This window comes from Crinia signifera, chromosome 6 (assembly GCF_055691185.1).
Source record: "Crinia signifera chromosome 6, ASM5569118v1, whole genome shotgun sequence".
NCBI lineage: Eukaryota > Metazoa > Chordata > Amphibia > Anura > Myobatrachidae > Crinia > Crinia signifera.
This window is the reverse complement of record NC_139222.1, coordinates 122,881-143,788: the sequence shown is the minus strand read 5'-3', so window position 1 is coordinate 143,788 and position 20,908 is coordinate 122,881. Positions and strand designations below refer to the sequence as shown.

The window sequence follows — 20,908 nt, the reverse complement described above, 5'->3', positions numbered from 1 at the left end:
TTCCAAGCAGTCACCTCTCCGGTCACATCCCCGGTGTTACTGTGTAATGTCCTATTCCAAGCAGTCACCTCTCCGGTCACATCCCCCGGTGTTACTGTGTAATGTCCTATTCCAAGCAGTCACCTCTCCGGTCACATCCCCGGTGTTACTGTATAACGTCCCATTCCCAGCAGTCACCTCTCCGGTCACATCCCCCCAGTGTTACTGTACAACGTCCCATTCCCAGCAGTCACCTCTCCGGTCACATCCCCCGGTGTTACTGTATAACGTCCCATTCACAGCAGTCACCTCTCCGGTCACATCCCCCGGTGTTACTGTATAACATCCCATTCCCATCATTCACCTCTCCGGTCACATCCCCCGGTGTTACTGTATAACGTCCCAGCAGTCACCTCTCCGGTCACATCCCCCGATGTTACTCTATAACATCCCATTCCCAGCAGTCACCTCTCCGGTCACATCCCCCGGTGTTACTGTATAACGCACCATTCCCAGCAGTCACCTCTCCGGTCACATCCCCGGTGTTACTGTGTAATGTCCTATTCCAAGCAGTCACCTCTCCGGTCACATCCCCCGGTGTTACTGTATAACGTCCCATTCCAAGCAATCACCTCTCCGGTCACATCCCCCGGTGTTACTGTATAACATCCAATTCCCATCATTCACCTCTCCAGTCACATCCCCCGGTGTTACTGTATAACGTCCCAGCAGTCACCTCTCCGGTCACATCCCCCAATGTTACTCTATAACATCCCATTCCCAGCAGTCACCTCTCCGGTCACATCCCCTGGTGTTACTGTATAACGTCCCATTCCAAGCAGTCACTTCTCCTGTTATATCCCCCGGTGTTACTGTATAACGTCCCATTCCCAGCAGTCACCTCTCCGGTCACATCCCCGGTGTTACTTTATAACGTCCCATTCCCAGCAGTCACCTCTCCGGTCACATCCCCCAGTGTTACTGTATAGCGTCCCATTCCCAGCAGTCACCTCTCCGGTCACATCCCCCGGTGTTACTGTATAACGTCCCATTCCCAGCAGTCACCTCTCCGGTCACCTCCCCCGGTGTTACTGTATAACGCCCCATTCCCAGCAGTCACCTCTCCGGTCACATCCCCCGGTGTTACTGTATAACGTCCCATTCCCAGCAGTCACCGCTCCGGTCACATCCCCCGGTGTTACTGTATAACGTCCTATTCCAAGCAGTCACCTCTCCGGTCACATTCCCCCGGTGTTACTGTATAACGTCCCATTCCCATCATTCATCTCTCCTGTCACATCTCCCAGTGTTACTGTATAACATCCCATTCCCAGCAGTCACCTCTCCGGTCACATCCCCGGTGTTACTGTATAACATCCCATTCCCAGCAGTCCCCTCTCCGGTCACATCCCCCGGTGTTACTGTATAACGTCCCATTCCAAGCAGTCACCTCTCCGGTCACATCCCCCGGTGTTACCGTATAATGTCCCATTCCCAGCAGTCACCTCTCCGGTCACATCCCCCGATGTTACTCTATAATGTCCCATTCCCAGCAGTCACCTCTCCGGTCACATCCCCCGATGTTACTCTATAATGTCCCATTCCCAGCAGTCACCTCTCCGGTCACATCCCCCAAGTGTTACTGTATACCGTCCCATTCCCAGCGGTCACATCCCCCGGTGTTACTGTATAACGTCCCATTCCCAGCAGTCACTTCTCCTATCATATCCCCCGGTATTACTGTATAACGTCCCATTTCCAGCAGTCACCTCTCCGGTCACATCCCCGGTGTTACTTTATAAAGTCCCATTCCCAGCAGTCACCTCTCCGGTCACATCCCCCGGTGTTACTGTATAGCGTCCCATTCCCAGCAGTCACCTCTCCGGTCACATCCCCCCAGTGTTACTGTATACCGTCCCATTCCCAGCGGTCACATCCCCGGTGTTACTGTATAACGTCCCATTCCCAGCAGTCACTTCTCCTGTCATATCCCCCGGTATTACTGTATAACGTCCCATTCCCAGCAGTCACCTCTCCGGTCACATCCCCGGTGTTACTTTATAAAGTCCCATTCCCAGCAGTCACCTCTCCGGTCACATCCCCCGGTGTTACTGTATAGCGTCCCATTCCCAGCAGTCACCTCTCCGGTCACATCCCCCGGTGTTACTGTATAACGTCCCATTCCCAGCAGTCACCTCTCCGGTCACATCCCCCGGTGTTACTTTATAAAGTCCCATTCCCAGCAGTCACCTCTCCGGTCACATCCCCCGGTGTTACTGTATAGCGTCCCATTCCCAGCAGTCACCTCTCCGGTCACATCCCACGGTGTCACTGTATAACGTCCCATTCCCAGCAGTCACCTCTCCGGTCACATCCCCCGGTGTTACTGTATAACGTCCCATTCCCAGCAGTCACCTCTCCGGTCACATCCCCCGGTGTTACTGTATAACGTCCCATTCCCAGCAGTCACCTCTCCTGTCACATCCCCCGGTGTTACTGTATAACGCCCCATTCCCAGCAGTCACCTCTCCTGTCACATCCCCCGGTGTTACTGTATAGCGTCCCATTCCCTGCAGTCACCTCTCCGGTCACATCCCCCGGTGTTACTGTATAACGTCCCATTCCCAGCAGTCACCTCTCCGGTCACATCCCCCGGTGTTACTGTATAGCGTCCCATTCCCTGCAGTCACCTCTCCGGTCACATCCCCGGTGTTCCTGTATAACACCCCATTCCCTGCAGTCACCTCTCCGGTCACATCCCCCGATGTTACTGTATAACGTCCCATTCCCAGCAGTCACCTCTCCTGTCACATCTCCCGGTGTTACTGTATAACGTCCCTTTCCCAGCAGTCACCTCTCCGGTCACATCCCCCGGTGTTACTGTATAATGTCCCATTCCCAGCAGTCACCTCTCCGGTCACATCCCCCAGTGTTACTGTATAACGTCCCATTCCCAGCAGTCACCTCTCCGGTCCCATCGCCCGGTGTTACTGTATAATGTCCCATTCCCAGCAGTCACCTCTCCGGTCACACCCCCCTGTGTTACTGTATAACGTCCCATTCCCAGCAGTCACCTCTCCGGTCACATCCCCCGATGTTACTGTATAAGGTCCCAATCCCAGCAGTCACCTCTCCGGTCACATCCCCCGGTGTTACTGTATAACGTCCCATTCCCAGCAGTCACCTCTCCGGTCACATCCCCCGGTGTTACTGTATAACGTCCCATTCCCAGCAGTCACATCTCCGGTCACATCCCCCGATGTTACTGTATAACGTCTTATTCCCAGCAGTCACCTCTCCGGTAACATCCCCCGGTGTTATTGTATAACGTCCCATTCCCAGCAGTCACCTCTCCGGTCACATCCCCCCGGTGTTACTGTATAACGTACCTATTCCCAGCAGTCACCTCTCCGGTCACATCCCCGGTGTTACTGTATAACGTCCCATTCCCAGCAGTCACCACCTCTCTGGTCACATCCCCCGATGTTACTGTATAACGTCCCATTCCCAGCAGTCACCTCTTCGGTCACATCCCCCGATGTTACTGTATAACGTCCCATTCCCAGCAGTCACCTCTCCGGTCACATCCCCCGATGTTACTGTATAACGTCCCATTCCCAGCAGTCACCTCTCCGGTCACATCCCCCGGTGTTACTGTATAACGTCCCATTCCCAGCAGTCACCTCTCCGGTCACATCCCCCGGTGTTACTGTATAACGTCCCATTCCCAGCAGTCAGATCCCTCTGTGTTACTGTATAACGTCCCATTCCCAGCAGTCACATCCCTCTGTGTTACTGTATAACGTCCCATTCCCAGCAGTCACCTCCCCGTGTTACTGTACAACGTCCCATTCCCAGCAGTCACCTTTCCAGTCACATCCCCGTGTTACTGTATAACGTCCCATTCCCAGCAGTCACCTCTCTCCGGTCACATCCCCCGGTGTTACTCTATAACATCCCATTCCCAGCAGTCACCTCTCCGGTCCCAACTCCCGGTGTTACTGTATAACCTCCCATTCCCAGCAGTCACTTTTCCGGTCACATCCCTCGGTGTTACTGTATAACGTCCCATTCCCAGCAGTCACCTCTCCAGTCACATTGCCTGGTGTTACTGTATAACGTCCCATTCCCAGCAGTCACCTCTCCTGTCACATCCCTCTGTGTTACTGTATAACGTCCCATTCCCAGCAGTCACCTCTCCAGTCACATCCCCCGGTGTTACTGTATAACGTCCCATTCCCAGCGGTCACCTCTCCGGTCACATCCCCCGGTGTTACTGTATAACATCCCATTCCCAGCAGTCACTTCTCCTGTCACATCCCCCGATGTTACTGTATAAGGTCCCATTCCCAGCAGTCACCTCTCCGGTCACATCCCCCGGTGTTACTGTATAACGTCCCATTCCCAGCAGTCACCTCTCCGGTCACATCCCCCGATGTTACTGTATAAGGTCCCAATCCCAGCAGTCACCTCTCCGGTCACATCCCCCGGTGTTACTGTATAACGTCCCATTCCCAGCAGTCACCTCTCCGGTCACATCCCCCGGTGTTACTGTATAACGTCCCATTCCCAGCAGTCACCTCTCCGGTCACATCCCCCCGGTGTTACTGTATAACGTCCCATTCCCAGCAGTCACCTCTCCGGTCACATCCCCGGTGTTACTGTATAACGTCCCATTCCCAGCAGTCACCTCTCCGGTCACATCCCCGGTGTTACTGTATAACGTCCCATTCCCAGCAGTCACCTCTCTCCGGTCACATCCCCCGGTGTTACTCTATAACATCCCATTCCCAGCAGTCACCTCTCCGGTCCCATCCCCCGGTGTTACTGTATAACGTACCATTCCCAGCAGTCACTTTTCCGGTCACATCCCTCGGTGTTACTGTATAACGTCCCATTCCCAGCAGTCACCTCTCCAGTCACATTGCCTGGTGTTACTGTATAACGTCACATTCCCAGCAGTCACCTCTCCTGTCACATCCCTCGGTGTTACTGTATAACATCCCATTCCCAGCAGTCACCTCTCCGGTCACATCCCCGGTGTTCCTGTATAACACCCCATTCCCTGCAGTCACCTCTCCGGTCACATCCCCCGATGTTACTGTATAACGTCCCATTCCCAGCAGTCACCTCTCCTGTCACATCTCCCGGTGTTACTGTATAACGTCCCTTTCCCAGCAGTCACCTCTCCGGTCACATCCCCCTGTGTTACTGTATAACGTCCCATTCCCAGCAGTCACCTCTCCGGTCACATCCCCCGATGTTACTGTATAAGGTCCCAATCCCAGCAGTCACCTCTCCGGTCACATCCCCCGGTGTTACTGTATAACGTCCCATTCCCAGCAGTCACCTCTCCGGTCACATCCCCCGGTGTTACTGTATAACGTCCCATTCCCAGCAGTCACATCTCCGGTCACATCCCCCGATGTTACTGTATAACGTCTTATTCCCAGCAGTCACCTCTCCGGTAACATCCCCCGGTGTTACTGTATAACGTCCCATTCCCAGCAGTCACCTCTCCGGTCACATCCCCCGGTGTTATTGTATAACGTCCCATTCCCAGCAGTCACATCTCCGGTCACATCCCCCGATGTTACTGTATAACGTCTTATTCCCAGCAGTCACCTCTCCGGTAACATCCCCCGGTGTTACTGTATAACGTCCCATTCCCAACAGTCACCTCTCCGGTCACATCCCCCGGTGTTATTGTATAACGTCCCATTCCCAGCAGTCACCTCTCCGGTCACATCCCCCCGGTGTTACTGTATAACGTCCCATTCCCAGCAGTCACCTCTCCGGTCACATCCCCGGTGTTACTGTATAACGTCCCATTCCCAGCAGTCACCTCTCCGGTCACATCCCCGGTGTTACTGTATAACGTCCCATTCCCAGCAGTCACCTCTCCGGTCACATCCCCCGGTGTTACTGTATAACGTCCCATTCCCAGCAGTCACCTCTCCGGTCACATCCCCCGGTGTTACTGTATAACGTCCCATTCCCAGCAGTCACATCCGTTAGGGACGTTACTGTATAACGTCCCATTCCCAGCAGTCACATCCCTCTGTGTTACTGTATAACGTCCCATTCCCAGCAGTCACCTCCCCGTGTTACTGTACAACGTCCCATTCCCAGCAGTCACCTTTCCAGTCACATCCCCGTGTTACTGTATAACGTCCCATTCCCAGCAGTCACCTCTCTCCGGTCACATCCCCCGGTGTTACTCTATAACATCCCATTCCCAGCAGTCACCTCTCCGGTCCCAACCCCTGGTGTTACTGTATAACGTCCCATTCCCAGCAGTCACATCCCCCGGTGTTACTGTATAACGTCCCATTCCCAGCGGTCACCTCTCCGGTCACATCCCCCGGTGTTACTGTATAACATCCCATTCCCAGCAGTCACTTCTCCTGTCATATCCCCTGGTGTTACTGTATAACGTCCTATTCCCAGCAGTCACCTCTCCGGTCACATCCCCCGGTGTTACTGTATAACGTCCCATTCCCAGCAGTCACCTCTCCGGTCACATCCCCCCAGTGTTACTGTATACCGTCCCATTCCCAGCGGTCACATCCCCCGGTGTTACTGTATAACGTCCCATTCCCAGCAGTCACTTCTCCTGTCATATCCCCCGGTATTACTGTATAACGTCCCATTCCCAGCAGTCACCTCTCCGGTCACATCCCCGGTGTTACTTTATAAAGTCCCATTCCCAGCAGTCACCTCTCCGGTCACATCCCCCGGTGTTACTGTATAGCGTCCCATTCCCAGCAGTCACCTCTCCGGTCACATCCCCCCAGTGTTACTGTATACCGTCCCATTCCCAGCGGTCACATCCCCGGTGTTACTGTATAACGTCCCATTCCCAGCAGTCATCTCTCCGGTCACATCCCCCGGTGTTACTGTATAGCGTCCCATTCCCAGCAGTCACCTCTCCGGTCACATCCCCCGCTGTTACTGTATAACGTCCCATTCCCTGCAGTCACCTCTCCGGTCACATCCCCCGGTGTCACTGTATAACGTCCCATTCCCTGCAGTCACCTCTCCGGTCACATCCCCGGTGTTCCTGTATAACGCCCCATTCCCAGCAGTCACCTCTCCTGTCACATCCCCAGGTGTTACTGTATAACGTCCCATTCCCAGCAGTCACCTCTCCTGTCACATCTCCCGGTGTTACTGTATAACGTCCCTTTCCCAGCAGTCACCTCTCCGGTCACATCCCCCGGTGTTACTGTATAACGTCCCATTCCCAGCAGTCACCTCTCCGGTCACATCCCCCGGTGTTACTGTATAACGTCCCATTCCCAGCAGTCACATCCCTCTGTGTTACTGTATAACGTCCCATTCCCAGCAGTCACATCCCTCTGTGTTACTGTATAACGTCCCATTCCCAGCAGTCACCTCCCCGTGTTACTGTACAACGTCCCATTCCCAGCAGTCACCTTTCCAGTCACATCCCCGTGTTACTGTATAACGTCCCATTCCCAGCAGTCACCTCTCTCCGGTCACATCCCCCGGTGTTACTCTATAACATCCCATTCCCAGCAGTCACCTCTCCGGTCCCAACCCCCGGTGTTACTGTATAACGTCCCATTCCCAGCAGTCACCTCTCCGGTCACATCCCCCCAGTGTTACTGTATACCGTCCCATTCCCAGCGGTCACATCCCCCGGTGTTACTGTATAACGTCCCATTCCCAGCAGTCACTTCTCCTGTCATATCCCCCGGTATTACTGTATAACGTCCCATTCCCAGCAGTCACCTCTCCGGTCACATCCCCGGTGTTACTTTATAAAGTCCCATTCCCAGCAGTCACCTCTCCGGTCACATCCCCCGGTGTTACTGTATAGCGTCCCATTCCCAGCAGTCACCTCTCCGGTCACATCCCCCGGTGTTACTGTATAGCGTCCCATTCCCAGCAGTCACCTCTCCGGTCACATCCCCCCAGTGTTACTGTATACCGTCCCATTCCCAGCGGTCACATCCCCGGTGTTACTGTATAACGTCCCATTCCCAGCAGTCATCTCTCCGGTCACATCCCCCGGTGTTACTGTATAGCGTCCCATTCCCAGCAGTCACCTCTCCGGTCACATCCCCCGCTGTTACTGTATAACGTCCCATTCCCTGCAGTCACCTCTCCGGTCACATCCCCCCGTGTCACTGTATAACGTCCCATTCCCTGCAGTCACCTCTCCGGTCACATCCCCGGTGTTCCTGTATAACGCCCCATTCCCAGCAGTCACCTCTCCTGTCACATCCCCAGGTGTTACTGTATAACGTCCCATTCCCAGCAGTCACCTCTCCTGTCACATCTCCCGGTGTTACTGTATAACGTCCCTTTCCCAGCAGTCACCTCTCCGGTCACATCCCCCTGTGTTACTGTATAACGTCCCATTCCCAGCAGTCACCTCTCCGGTCACATCCCCCGGTGTTACTGTATAACGTCCCATTCCCAGCAGTCACCTCTCCTGTCACATCTCCCGGTGTTACTGTATAACGTCCCTTTCCCAGCAGTCACCTCTCCGGTCACATCCCCCTGTGTTACTGTATAACGTCCCATTCCCAGCAGTCACCTCTCCGGTCACATCCCCCGATGTTACTGTATAAGGTCCCAATCCCAGCAGTCACCTCTCCGGTCACATCCCCCGGTGTTACTGTATAACGTCCCATTCCCAGCAGTCACCTCTCCGGTCACATCCCCCGATGTTACTGTATAACGTCTTATTCCCAGCAGTCACCTCTCCGGTAACATCCCCCGGTGTTACTGTATAACGTCCCATTCCCAGCAGTCACCTCTCCTGTCACATCTCCCGGTGTTACTGTATAACGTCCCTTTCCCAGCAGTCACCTCTCCGGTCACATCCCCCTGTGTTACTGTATAACGTCCCATTCCCAGCAGTCACCTCTCCGGTCACATCCCCCGATGTTACTGTATAAGGTCCCATTCCCAGCAGTCACCTCTCCTGTCACATCTCCCGGTGTTACTGTATAACGTCCCTTTCCCAGCAGTCACCTCTCCGGTCACATCCCCCTGTGTTACTGTATAACGTCCCATTCCCAGCAGTCACCTCTCCGGTCACATCCCCCGATGTTACTGTATAAGGTCCCAATCCCAGCAGTCACCTCTCCGGTCACATCCCCCGGTGTTACTGTATAACGTCCCATTCCCAGCAGTCACCTCTCCGGTCACATCCCCCGATGTTACTGTATAACGTCTTATTCCCAGCAGTCACCTCTCCGGTAACATCCCCCGGTGTTACTGTATAACGTCCCATTCCCAGCAGTCACCTCTCCGGTCACATCCCCCGGTGTTATTGTATAACGTCCCATTCCCAGCAGTCACCTCTCCGGTCACATCCCCCCGGTGTTACTGTATAACGTCCCATTCCCAGCAGTCACCTCTCCGGTCACATCCCCGGTGTTACTGTATAACGTCCCATTCCCAGCAGTCACCTCTCCGGTCACATCCCCGGTGTTACTGTATAACGTCCCATTCCCAGCAGTCACCTCTCTGGTCACATCCCCCGATGTTACTGTATAACGTCCCATTCCCAGCAGTCACCTCTTCGGTCACATCCCCCGATGTTACTGTATAACGTCCCATTCCCAGCAGTCACCTCTCCGGTCACATCCCCCGGTGTTACTGTATAACGTCCCATTCCCAGCAGTCACCTCTCCAGTCACATCCCTCTGTGTTACTGTATAACGTCCCATTCCCAGCAGTCACCTTTCCAGTCACATCCCCGTGTTACTGTATAACGTCCCATTCCCAGCAGTCACCTCTCTCCGGTCACATCCCCCGGTGTTACTCTATAACATCCCATTCCCAGCAGTCACCTCTCCGGTCCCATCCCCCGGTGTTACTGTATAACGTACCATTCCCAGCAGTCACTTTTCCGGTCACATCCCTCGGTGTTACTGTATAACGTCCCATTCCCAGCAGTCACCTCTCCAGTCACATCCCTCGGTGTTACTGTATAACGTCCCATTCCCAGCAGTCACCTCTCCAGTCACATCCCCCGGTGTTACTGTATAACGTCCCATTCCCAGCGGTCACCTCTCCGGTCACATCCCCCGGTGTTACTGTATAACATCCCATTCCCAGCAGTCACTTCTCCTGTCATATCCCCTGGTGTTACTGTATAACGTCCTATTCCCAGCAGTCACCTCTCCGGTCACATCCCCCGGTGTTACGGTATAATGTCCCATTCCCAGAAGTCACCTCTCCAGTCAAATCCCCCGGTGCTACTGTATAACGTCCCATTCCCAGCAGTCACCTCTCCGGTCAAATCCCCCAGTGCTACTGTATAATGTCCCATTCCCAGCAGTCACCTCTCCGGTCACATCCCCCGGTGTTACTGTATAACGTCCCATTCCCAGCGGTCACATCCCCCGGTGTTACTGTATAACGTCCCATTCCCAGCAGTCACCTCTCCGGTCAAATCCCCCGGTGCTACTGTATAATGTCCCATTCCCAGCAGTCACCTCTCCGGTCACATCCCCCGGTGTTACTGTATAACGTCCCATTCCCAGCGGTCACATCCCCCCTTGTGTTACTGTATAATGTCCCATTCCCAGCAGTCATCTCTCCGGTCACATCCCCCGATGTTACTGTATAAAGTCCCATTCCCAGCGGTCACCTCTCCGGTCACATCCCCTGGTGTTACTGTATAACGTCCCATTCCCAGCAGTCACCTCTCCGGTCAGCAGCTGAATGATCTTGTTGGTGAGTTCCACGATCTTCTGGTCATTGTTCCTCTTATGTATCAGTGAGCGAGGTGGAGGCACAGCTGATGGGTGTGAAATAAAATGTAATGTGAGAGACATAATATTACAGGAAGCAAAGGGAGGGGTGTGGGGGGGATTCGGAGAGGAAATGGAGTGTGATGGGGTAAAGGGGACAGGGGTTAGAGAAATTACAGGGGGAACAGGGATGAGATAATGGGGGGCAGGGGTGAGGGAGGGGATAAGAGGGGGTGCAGGGGTGAGGGAGGGGATAGCGGGGGGCGCAGTGGTGAGGGAGGGGATAGCAGGGGTGAGGGAGGAGATAACCAAGGGCGGAAAAGAGGGGGGCAGGGGTGGAGGGGAAAAGAGGGGGCGTAGGGGTCAGGGAGGGGATAAGAAGTGGCACAGGGGTGAGGGAGGAGAAAAGAGTGGGGCACAGGGGTCAGGGAGGGAAAAATAGGGGGCGCAGGGGTGAGGAAAGGGAAAAGAGGGGGGCAGGGGTGGAGGGGAAAAGAGGGGGCGTAGGGGTCAGGGAGGGGATAAGAAGTGGCACAGGGGTGAGGGAGGAGTAAAGAGGGGGGTGCAGGGAGGGGAAAATGGGGGCACAGAGGTCAGGGAGGGGGAAATAGGGGGCGCAGGGGTGAGGAAAGGGAAAAGAGGGGGGCAGGGGTGAGGGAGGGGAAAAGAGGGGGTATGGAGGGGATAAGAGGGGGCATAGGGGTGAGTGAGGGGTTTGAGGGGGCACAGAGGTGAGGGAGGGGATAAGAGGGGGCGCAGGGGTGAGGGAGGGGAAAAGAGGGGGGCGCAGGGTTGAGGGAGGCGCAGGGGTGAGGGAAGGGAAAAGAGGGGGTCACCGAGAGGATAAAAGGGGGGGTAGGGGGTGAGGGAGGGGATAAGAAGGGCCGCAGGGGGAACAGGGGTGAGGGAGGATATAGCAGGGGGAGCAGGGGTGAGGGAAGGAATAGAAGGGGGCATAGGGGTGAGGGAGGGGATAAGAGGGGCACTGGGGTGAGTGAGGGGACAAGAGGGGGTGCAGGGGTGAGGGAGGGGATAGGAGAATGCGCAGGGGTGAGGGAAGGGATAGCAGAGGACGCAGAGGTGAGGGAGGGAATAGCAGGGGGCACAGGGGTGAGGGAGGGGATAGCAGGGGTGAGGGAGGGGATAAGAGGTGCACAGGGGTGAGGGAGGGGATAACAGGGGGCACAGGGGTGAGGGAGGGAATAACGGGGGGGGCGCAGGGGTGAGGGAGAGGATAAGAGGGGCACAGGGGTGAGGGAGGGGATAACAGGGGGCGTAGGGGTGAGGGAGGGAATAACGGGGGCGCAGGGGTGAGCGAGGGGATAACAGAGGGCACAGGGGTAAGGGAGGGGATAGCAGTGGGAGCAGGGGTGAGGGAGGGAATAGCAGGGGGCACAGGAGTAAGAGAGGGAATAGCAGGGGGCACAGAGGTGAGGGAGGGGATAAGAGGGGCACAGGGGTGAGCGAGGGGATAACAGGGGGCGCAGGGGTGAGCGAGGGAATAGCAGGGGGCACAGGGGTGAGGGAGGGGATAAGAGGGGCACAGGGGTGAGCGAGGGGATAACAGGGGGCGCAGGGGTGAGGGAGGGGATAGCAGTGGGAGCAGGGGTGAGGGAGGGGATAGCAGTGGGAGCAGGGGTGAGGGAGGGAATAGCAGGGGGCACAGGGGTGAGGGAGGGGATAATAGGTGCACAGGGGTGAGGGAGGGGATAACAAGGGGCACAGGGGTGAGGGAGGGAATAACGGGGGGGGGCGCAGGGGTGAGGGAGAGGATAAGAGGGGCACAGGGGTGAGGGAGGGGATAACAGGAGGCGTAGGGGTGAGGGAGGGAATAACGGGGGCGCAGGGGTGAGGGAGGGGATAGCAGTGGGAGCAGGGGTGAGGGAGGGAATAGCAGGGGGCACAGGGGTAAGAGAGGGAATAGCAGGGGGCACAGGGGTGAGGGAGGGGATAAGAGGGGCACAGGGGTGAGCGAGGGGATAACAGGGGGCGCAGGGGTGAGGGAGGGGATAGCAGTGGGAGCAGGGGTGAGGGAGGGGATAACAGGGGGCGCAGGGGTGAGGGAGGGGATAACAGAGGGCACGGGTGTAAGGGAGGGGATAGCAGTGGGAGCAGGGGTGAGGGAGGGAATAGCAGGGGGCACAGGGGTGAGGGAGGGGATAAGAGGGGCACAGGGGTGAGCGAGGGGATAACAGGGGGCGCAGGGGTGAGGGAAGGGATAGCAGTGGGAGCAGGGGTGAGGGAGGGGATAACAGGGGGCGCAGGGGTGAGGGAGGGGATAACAGAGGGCACGGGTGTAAGGGAGGGGATAGCAGTGGGAGCAGGGGTGAGGGAGGGAATAGCAGGGGGCACAGGGGTGAGGGAGGGGATAAGAGGGGCATAGGGGTGAGCGAGGGGATAACAGGGGGCGCAGGGGTGAGAGAGGGAATAGCAGGGGGCACAGGGGTGAGGGAGGGGATAAGAGGGGCACAGGGGTGAGCGAGGGGATAACAGGGGGCGCAGGGGTGAGAGAGGGAATAGCAGAGGGCACAGGGGTGAGGGAGGGGATAAGAGGGGCACAGGGGTGAGGGAGGGGATAAGAGGGGCACAGGGGTGAGCGAGGGGATAACAGGGGGCACAGGGTTAAGGGAGGGGATAACAGGGGGCACAGGGGTAAGGGAGGGGATAGCGGTGGGAGCAGGGGTGATGGAGGGAATGAATAGCAGGGGGCACAGGGGTGAGGGAGGGGATAGCAGGGGCACAGGGGGCGCAGGGGTGAGGGAGGGGATAGGAGAATGCACAGGGGTGAGGGAGGGGATAGCAGGGGGCGCAGGGGTGAGGGAGGGGATAGCAGGGGGCGCAGGGGTGAGGGAGGGTATAGCAGGGGATAACAGCGGGTGCAGGGGTGAGGGAGGGGATAACAGGGGAGCAGGGGATAACAGCGGTTGCAGGGGTGAGGGAGGGGATAACAGGGGAGTAGGGGATAACAGCGGGTGCAGGGGTGAGGGAGGGGATAACGGGAGCAGGGGATAACAGCGGGTGCAGGGGTGAGGGAGGGTATAGCAGTGGGAGCAGGGGTGAGGGAGGGGATAACAGCGGGTGCAGGGGTGAGGGAGGGGATAAGAGGGGCACAGGGGATAACAGGGGGCGCAGGGGTGAGGGAAGGGATAGCAGGGGGCGCAGGGGTGAGGGAGGGTATAACAGGGTAGCAGGGGATAACAGCGGGTGAGGGAGGGGATAACAGGGGGCACAGGGGTGAGGGAGGGGATAGCAGTGGGAGCAGTGGTGAGGGAGGGAATAGCTGGGGGCACAGGGGATAACAGGGGGCGCAGGGGTGAGGGAGGGGATAGAAGAATGCGCAGGGGTGAGGGAGGGGATAGCAGGGGGCGCAGGGGTGAGGGAGGGGATAGCAGGGGGGCAGGGTATAACAGGGGGCGCAGGGGTGAGGGAGGGGATAGGAGAATGCGCAGGGGTGAGGGAGGGTATAACAGGGGAGCAGGGGATAACAGCGGGTGCATTGGTGAGGGAGGGGATAACAGGGGGCACAGGGGTGAGGGAGGGGATAGCAGTGGGAGCAGGGGTGAGGGAGGGGATAGCAGGGGGCACAGGGGTGAGGGAGGGTATAACAGGGGAGCAGGGGATAACAGCGGGTGCAGGGGTGAGGGAGGGGATAGCAGAGGGCACAGGGGTGAGGGAGGGTATAACAGGGTAGCAGGGGATAACAGCGGGCACAGGGGTGAGGGAGGGGATAGCAGTGGGAGCAGGGGTGAGGGAGGGGATAGCAGTGGGAGCAGGGGTGAGGGAGAGGATAAGAGGGGCACAGGGGTGAGGGAGGGGATAACAGGGGGCGCAGGGGTGAGGGAGGGGATAGAAGAATGCGCAGGGGTGAGGGAGGGGATAGCAGGGGGCGCAGGGGTGAGGGAGGGGATAGCAGGGGGGCAGGGTATAACAGGGGGCGCAGGGGTGAGGGAGGGGATAGGAGAATGCGCAGGGGTGAGGGAGGGTATAACAGCGGGTGCATTGGTGAGGGAGGGGATAACAGGGGGCACAGGGGTGAGGGAGGAGATAGCAGTGGGAGCAGGGGTGAGGGAGGGGATAGCAGGGGGCACAGGGGTGAGGGAGGGTATAACAGGGGAGCAGGGGATAACAGCGGGTGCAGGGGTGAGGGAGGGGATAACAGGGGGCACAGGGGTGAGGGAGGGGATAGCAGTGGGAGCAGGGGTGAGGGAGGGGATAACAGGGGGCACAGGGGTGAGGGAGGGGATACAGGGGTGAGGGAGGGGATAACAGGGGGCACAGGGGTGAGGGAGGGGATAGCAGTGGGAGCAGGGGTGAGGGAGGGGATAGCAGAGGGCACAGGGGTGAGGGAGGGGATAACAGCGGGTGCAGGGGTGAGGGAGGGGATAACAGCGGGTGCAGGGGTGAGGGAGGGGATAGCAGGGGGCACAGGGGTGAGGGAGGGTATAACAGGGTAGCAGGGGATAACAGCGGGTGCAGGGGTGAGGGAGGGGATAACAGGGGGCACAGGGGTGAGGGAGGGGATAGCAGGGGGCGCAGGGGTGAGGGAGGGTATAACAGGGTAGCAGGGGATAACAGCGGGTGAGGGAGGGGATAACAGCGGGTGCAGGGGTGAGGGAGGGGATAACAGCGGGTGCAGGGGTGAGGGAGGGGATAACAGGGGGCACAGGGGTGAGGGAGGGGATAGCAGTGGGAGCAGGGGTGAGGGAGGGAATAGCAGGGGGCACAGGGGATAACAGGGGGCGCAGGGGTGAGGGAGGGGATAGAAGAATGCGCAGGGGTGAGGGAGGGGGCGCAGGGGTGAGGGAGGGGATAGCAGGGGAGCAGGGGATAACAGCGGGTGCATTGGTGAGGGAGGGGATAACCGGGGGCACAGGGGTGAGGGAGGGGATAGCAGTGGGAGCAGGGGTGAGGGAGGGAATAGCTGGGGGCACAGGGGTGAGGGAGGGGATAACAGGGGGCGCAGGGGTGAGGGAGGGGATAGAAGAATGCGCAGGGGTGAGGGAGGGGATAGCAGGGGGCGCAGGGGTGAGGGAGGGGATAGCAGGGGGGCAGGGTATAACAGGGGGCGCAGGGGTGAGGGAGGGGATAGGAGAATGTGCAGGGGTGAGGGAGGGTATAACAGGGGAGCAGGGGATAACAGCGGGTGCATTGGTGAGGGAGGGGATAACAGGGGGCACAGGGGTGAGGGAGGGGATAGCAGTGGGAGCAGGGGTGAGGGAGGGAATAGCAGGGGGCACAGGGGTGAGGGAGGGAATAGCTGGGGGCACAGGGGATAACAGGGGGCGCAGGGGTGAGGGAGGGGATAGAAGAATGCGCAGGGGTGAGGGAGGGGATAGCAGGGGGCGCAGGGGTGAGGGAGGGGATAGCAGGGGGGCAGGGGTGAGGGAGGGGATAGGAGAATGCGCAGGGGTGAGGGAGGGTATAACAGGGGAGCAGGGGATAACAGCGGGTGCATTGGTGAGGGAGGGGATAACAGGGGGCACAGGGGTGAGGGAGGGGATAGCAGTGTGAGCAGGGGTGAGGGAGGGGATAGAAGGGGGCACAGGGGTGAGGGAGGGTATAACAGGGGAGCAGGGGATAACAGCGGGTGCAGGGGTGAGGGAGGGGATAACGGGTATGGGTAAAATCCGGAATCGGATAAGACACCGGAATGCCGGACTGGACATCAAACTGTGCATTCCGGAGCTTGTAGTATCCGGTCTGGGGGTGTCCTGTCCGGGGGTGCTCCATCTGATGAGGCTGCTCTCGCACCTGTCACCTGGGAGAGGAGAGGGGGGAGAATACAGCCTCACCGCATGGTCCGGGGGTGTAATAAAAAGTGGAACGGTCCAGACCACACGGGGAGGCTGTAATCTCCCCTTCCCCATGTCCCTGGTGTGAGCAATCACAGGCATCCCCCCGGACAAGACACCCCCCGCATGGGACACCCCTCGGACCAGACACTATAAGCTCCGGAATGCAGAGTTTGATGTCTGGTCCGGCGTTCCGGTGTCTTATCCGGGTCCGGTTTTTACTTAGTCCCGGGGATAACAGGGGGCACAGGGGTGAGGGAGGGGATAACAGGGGGCACAGGGGTGAGGGAGGGGATAGCAGTGGGAGCAGGGGTGAGGGAGGGGATAACAGGGGGCACAGGGGTGAGGGAGGGGATAACAGGGGGCACAGGGGTGAGGGAGGGGATAACAGGGGGCGCAGGGGTGAGGGAGGGGATAGCAGTGGGAGCAGGGGTGAGGGAGGGGATAACAGGGGGCACAGGGGTGAGGGAGGGGATAGCAGTGGGAGCAGGGGTGAGGGAGGGGATAGCAGAGGGCACAGGGGTGAGGGAGGGGATAACAGCGGGTGCAGGGGTGAGGGAGGGGATAACAGGGGGCACAGGGGTGAGGGAGGGTATAACAGCGGGTGCAGGGGATAACAGCGGGTGCAGGGGTGAGGGAGGGGATAACGGGGGCACAGGGGTGAGGGAGGGGATAGCAGTTGGAGCAGGGGTGAGGGAGGGGATAGCAGTGGGCACAGGGGTGAGGGAGGGGATAGCAGGGGGCACAGGGGTGAGGGAGGGTATAAGGAGCACAGGGGATAACAGCGGGTGCAGGGGTGAGGGAGGGAATAGCAGGGGGCACAGGGGTGAGGGAGGGGATAAGAGGGGCACAGGGGATAACAGGGGGCGCAGGGGTGAGGGAGGGGATAAGAGGGGCACAGGGGATAACAGGGGGCGCAGGGGTGAGGGAGGGGTAAGAGGGGGCGCAGGGCAGCTGGAAGTATAAACCTGGCAGTGTCAGTCAGCAGTAAGTAACCAGGTAACAGTGGGCGGAGATCGAGGGAAGGAACGCGGGGACCCCACATCCGGTGCAGTGCAGAAGTCGGGTGGAACGCACAGGCCGGAAGTCAGATGGAACGCAAAAGCCGGTAGTCAGGTGGAACACACAGTCACAAACTAAAACAAAGTTGGTTGTGGTAAGGTTCCGTGGATGATCGCAGAAGACCTGGAGTCGCTGTCCGCACCGAGAGAGAGATACAGTGATGCCTTACAGCGCTGAGATATGTCACCATTATCCTTCCCTTGTTCTTATGCAATGGTCTCCTGCTATTTTATAGTCCCCTTAAACTCCCTCTCAGGGCCCACCTACCACCCACACACAGGTCACCCCACAGTGTCCACCTACAACCCACATAAGGGTCACCCCACAGCGCCCATCTCACACCCACATACAGGTTCCCCCACAGCGCTCACATACAGGTCACCCCACAATGCCCATCTCACACCCCATAGTGCCCACCTACAACCCACGTACAAGTCACCCCACAGCGCCCATCTCACACCCACATACAGGTCCCCCCCACAGCGCCCATCTCACACCCACATACAGGTCACCCCGCAGCGCTCATCTCACACTCACATACAGGTTCCCCCACAGCGCTCACATACAGGTCCCCCCCACAGCGCCCATCTCACACCCACATACAGGTCACCCCACAGCGCCCATCTCACACCCACATACAGGTCCCCCCCCACAGCGCCCATCTCACACCCACATACAGGTCACCCCGCAGCTCTCATCTCACACTCACATACAGGTTCCCCCACAGCGCTCACATACAGGTCACCCCTTATCTCACACCCCATAGTGCCCACCTACAACCCACATACAGGTCACCCCACAGCGCCCATCTCACACCCACATACAGGTCCCCCCCACAGCGCCCATCTCACACCCACATACAGGTCTCTCCACAGCGCCCATCTCACACCCACATACAGATCCCCCCCCACAGCGCCCATCTCACACCCACATACAGGTCACCCCGCAGCTCTCATCTCACACTCACATACAGGTCTCTCCACAGCGCCCATCTCACACCCACATACAGGTCACCCCACAGCGCCCATCTCACACCCACATACAGGTTCCCCCACAGCGCTCACATACAGGTCACCCCACAATGCCCATCTCACACCCCATAGTGCCCACCTACAACCCACGTACAAGTCACCCCACAGCGCCCATCTCACACCCACATACAGGTCCCCCCCACAGCGCCCATCTCACACCCACATACAGGTCTCTCCACAGCGCCCATCTCACACCCACATACAGATCCCCCCCACAGCGCCCATCTCACACCCACATACAGATTCCCCCACAGCGCTCACATACAGGTCACCCCACAATGCCCATCTCACACCCCATAGTGCCCACCTACCACCCACATACAGGTCACCCCACAGTGTCCACCTACAACCCACATAAGGGTCACCCCACAGCGCCCATCTCACACTCACATACAGATTCCCCCACGGCGCTCACATACAGGTCACCCCACAATACCCAGCTCACACCCCATAGTGCCCACCTACAACCCACATACAGGTCACCCCACAGCGCCCATCTCACACCCACATACAGGTCACCCCGCAGCTCTCATCTCACACCCACATACAGGTCACCCCGCAGCTCTCATCTCACACCCACATACAGGTCCCCCCCACAGCGCCCATCTCACACCCACATACAGGTCACCCCGCAGCTCTCATCTCACACCCACATACAGATCCCCCCCCACAGCGCCCATCTCACACCCACATATAGGTCACTCCCACAGCGCCCATCTCACACCCACATACAGGTCTCTCCACAGCGCCCATCTCACACCCACATACAGATCCCCCCCCACAGCGCCCATCTCACACCCACATATAGGTCCCCCCCACAGCGCCCATCTCTCACCCACATACAGGTCACTCCACAGCGCCCATCTCTCACCCACATACAGGTCCCCCCCACAGCGCCCATCTCACACCCACATACAGGTCACCCCACAGCGCTCATCTCACACTCACATACAGGTTCCCCCACGGCGCTCACATACAGGTCACCCCACAATACCCAGCTCACACCCCATAGTGCCCACCTACAACCCACATACAGGTCACCCCACAGCGCCCATCTCACACCCACATACAGGTCCCCCCCACAGCGCCCATCTCACACCCACATACAGGTCACTCCACAGCTCTCATCTCACACTCACATACAGGTTCCCCCACAGCGCTCACATACAGGTCACCCCACAATGCCCATCTCACACCCCATAGTGCCCACCTACAACCCACATACAGGTCACCCCACAGCGCCCATCTCACACCCACATACAGGTCCCCCCCACAGCGCCCATCTCACATCCACATACAGGTCATTCCACAGCTCTCATCTCACACTCACATACAGGTTCCCCCACAGCGCTCACATACAGGTCACCCCTTATCTCACACCCCATAGTGCCCACCTACAACCCACATACAGGTCACCCCACAGCGCCCATCTCACACCCACATACAGGTCCCCCCCACAGCGCCCATCTCACACCCACATACAGGTCTCTCCACAGCGCCCATCTCACACCCACATACAGATCCCCCCCCACAGCGCCCATCTCACACCCACATATAGGTCACTCCCACAGCGCCCATCTCACACCCACATACAGGTCTCTCCACAGCGCCCATCTCACACCCACATACAGATCCCCCCCCACAGCGCCCATCTCACACCCACATATAGGTCCCCCCCACAGCGCCCATCTCTCACCCACATACAGGTCACTCCACAGCGCCCATCTCTCACCCACATACAGGTTCCCCCCACAGCGCCCATCTCTCACCCACATACAGGTCCCCCCCACAGCGCCCATCTCTCACCCACATATAGGTCCCCCCCACAGCGCCCATCTCTCACCCACATACAGGTTCCCCCACAATGCCCATCTCACACCCACATACATGCCACCCCACAATGCCCATCTCACACCCACATACAGGCCACCCCACAATGCCCATCTCACACCCACATACAGGTCCTCCTCCATAGTGCCCATCTTACACCCACATACAGGACATAAACACTGATATTCAGTGGCGTAGCTATAGCTCCGCAGCCCCCGCGGTGGCGGGGAGGCGCAGAGAACATGTGGGGGTCTACGGGGCTATAGTTACCACTTACCCGCTGCTGTTTGGTGCCCTGCCGTCATGGTCCAGTCTCTCCCGGCGCCGGCTCCGGCTGCTATAATGAAAAGGGACACTTAGAAAATGGCTGCCCCCATACTGCAGACAGTTTTCTGTCAGCAGGAGCTGGCGCTGGGAGAGACGGGACCGTGACCGCAGATGCGGCCGGTCAGGTATGCCGAGGGGAGGGAGGGGA

The 20,908-nt window shown here is 58.3% G+C and overlaps 1 protein-coding gene across 3 annotated transcripts in view; it reads right to left on the bottom strand.

Annotated features, from left to right (window-relative positions):
* LOC146009833 (uncharacterized) overlaps positions 1–17,679 on the bottom strand; it is a 72,520-nt gene extending 54,841 nt beyond the window's left edge. Inside the window, exons 1-2 of one of the 3 annotated variants that reach the window (XM_083150359.1) lie at positions 17,479–17,679; positions 10,616–10,765 (exon numbers count right to left, since the gene is read on the bottom strand). In XM_083150359.1, the coding sequence (XP_083006485.1) occupies positions 10,616–10,657 (42 nt within the window). In that variant the 5' untranslated portion in view covers positions 10,658–10,765; positions 17,479–17,679. Of the gene's footprint in view, positions 1–10,615; positions 10,937–17,478 lie in introns of those variants that run through there. The other 2 variants (XM_083150361.1, XM_083150358.1) reach the window with 2 other exon arrangements.
* Between the last annotated feature and the right edge of the window lie 3,229 nt (positions 17,680–20,908).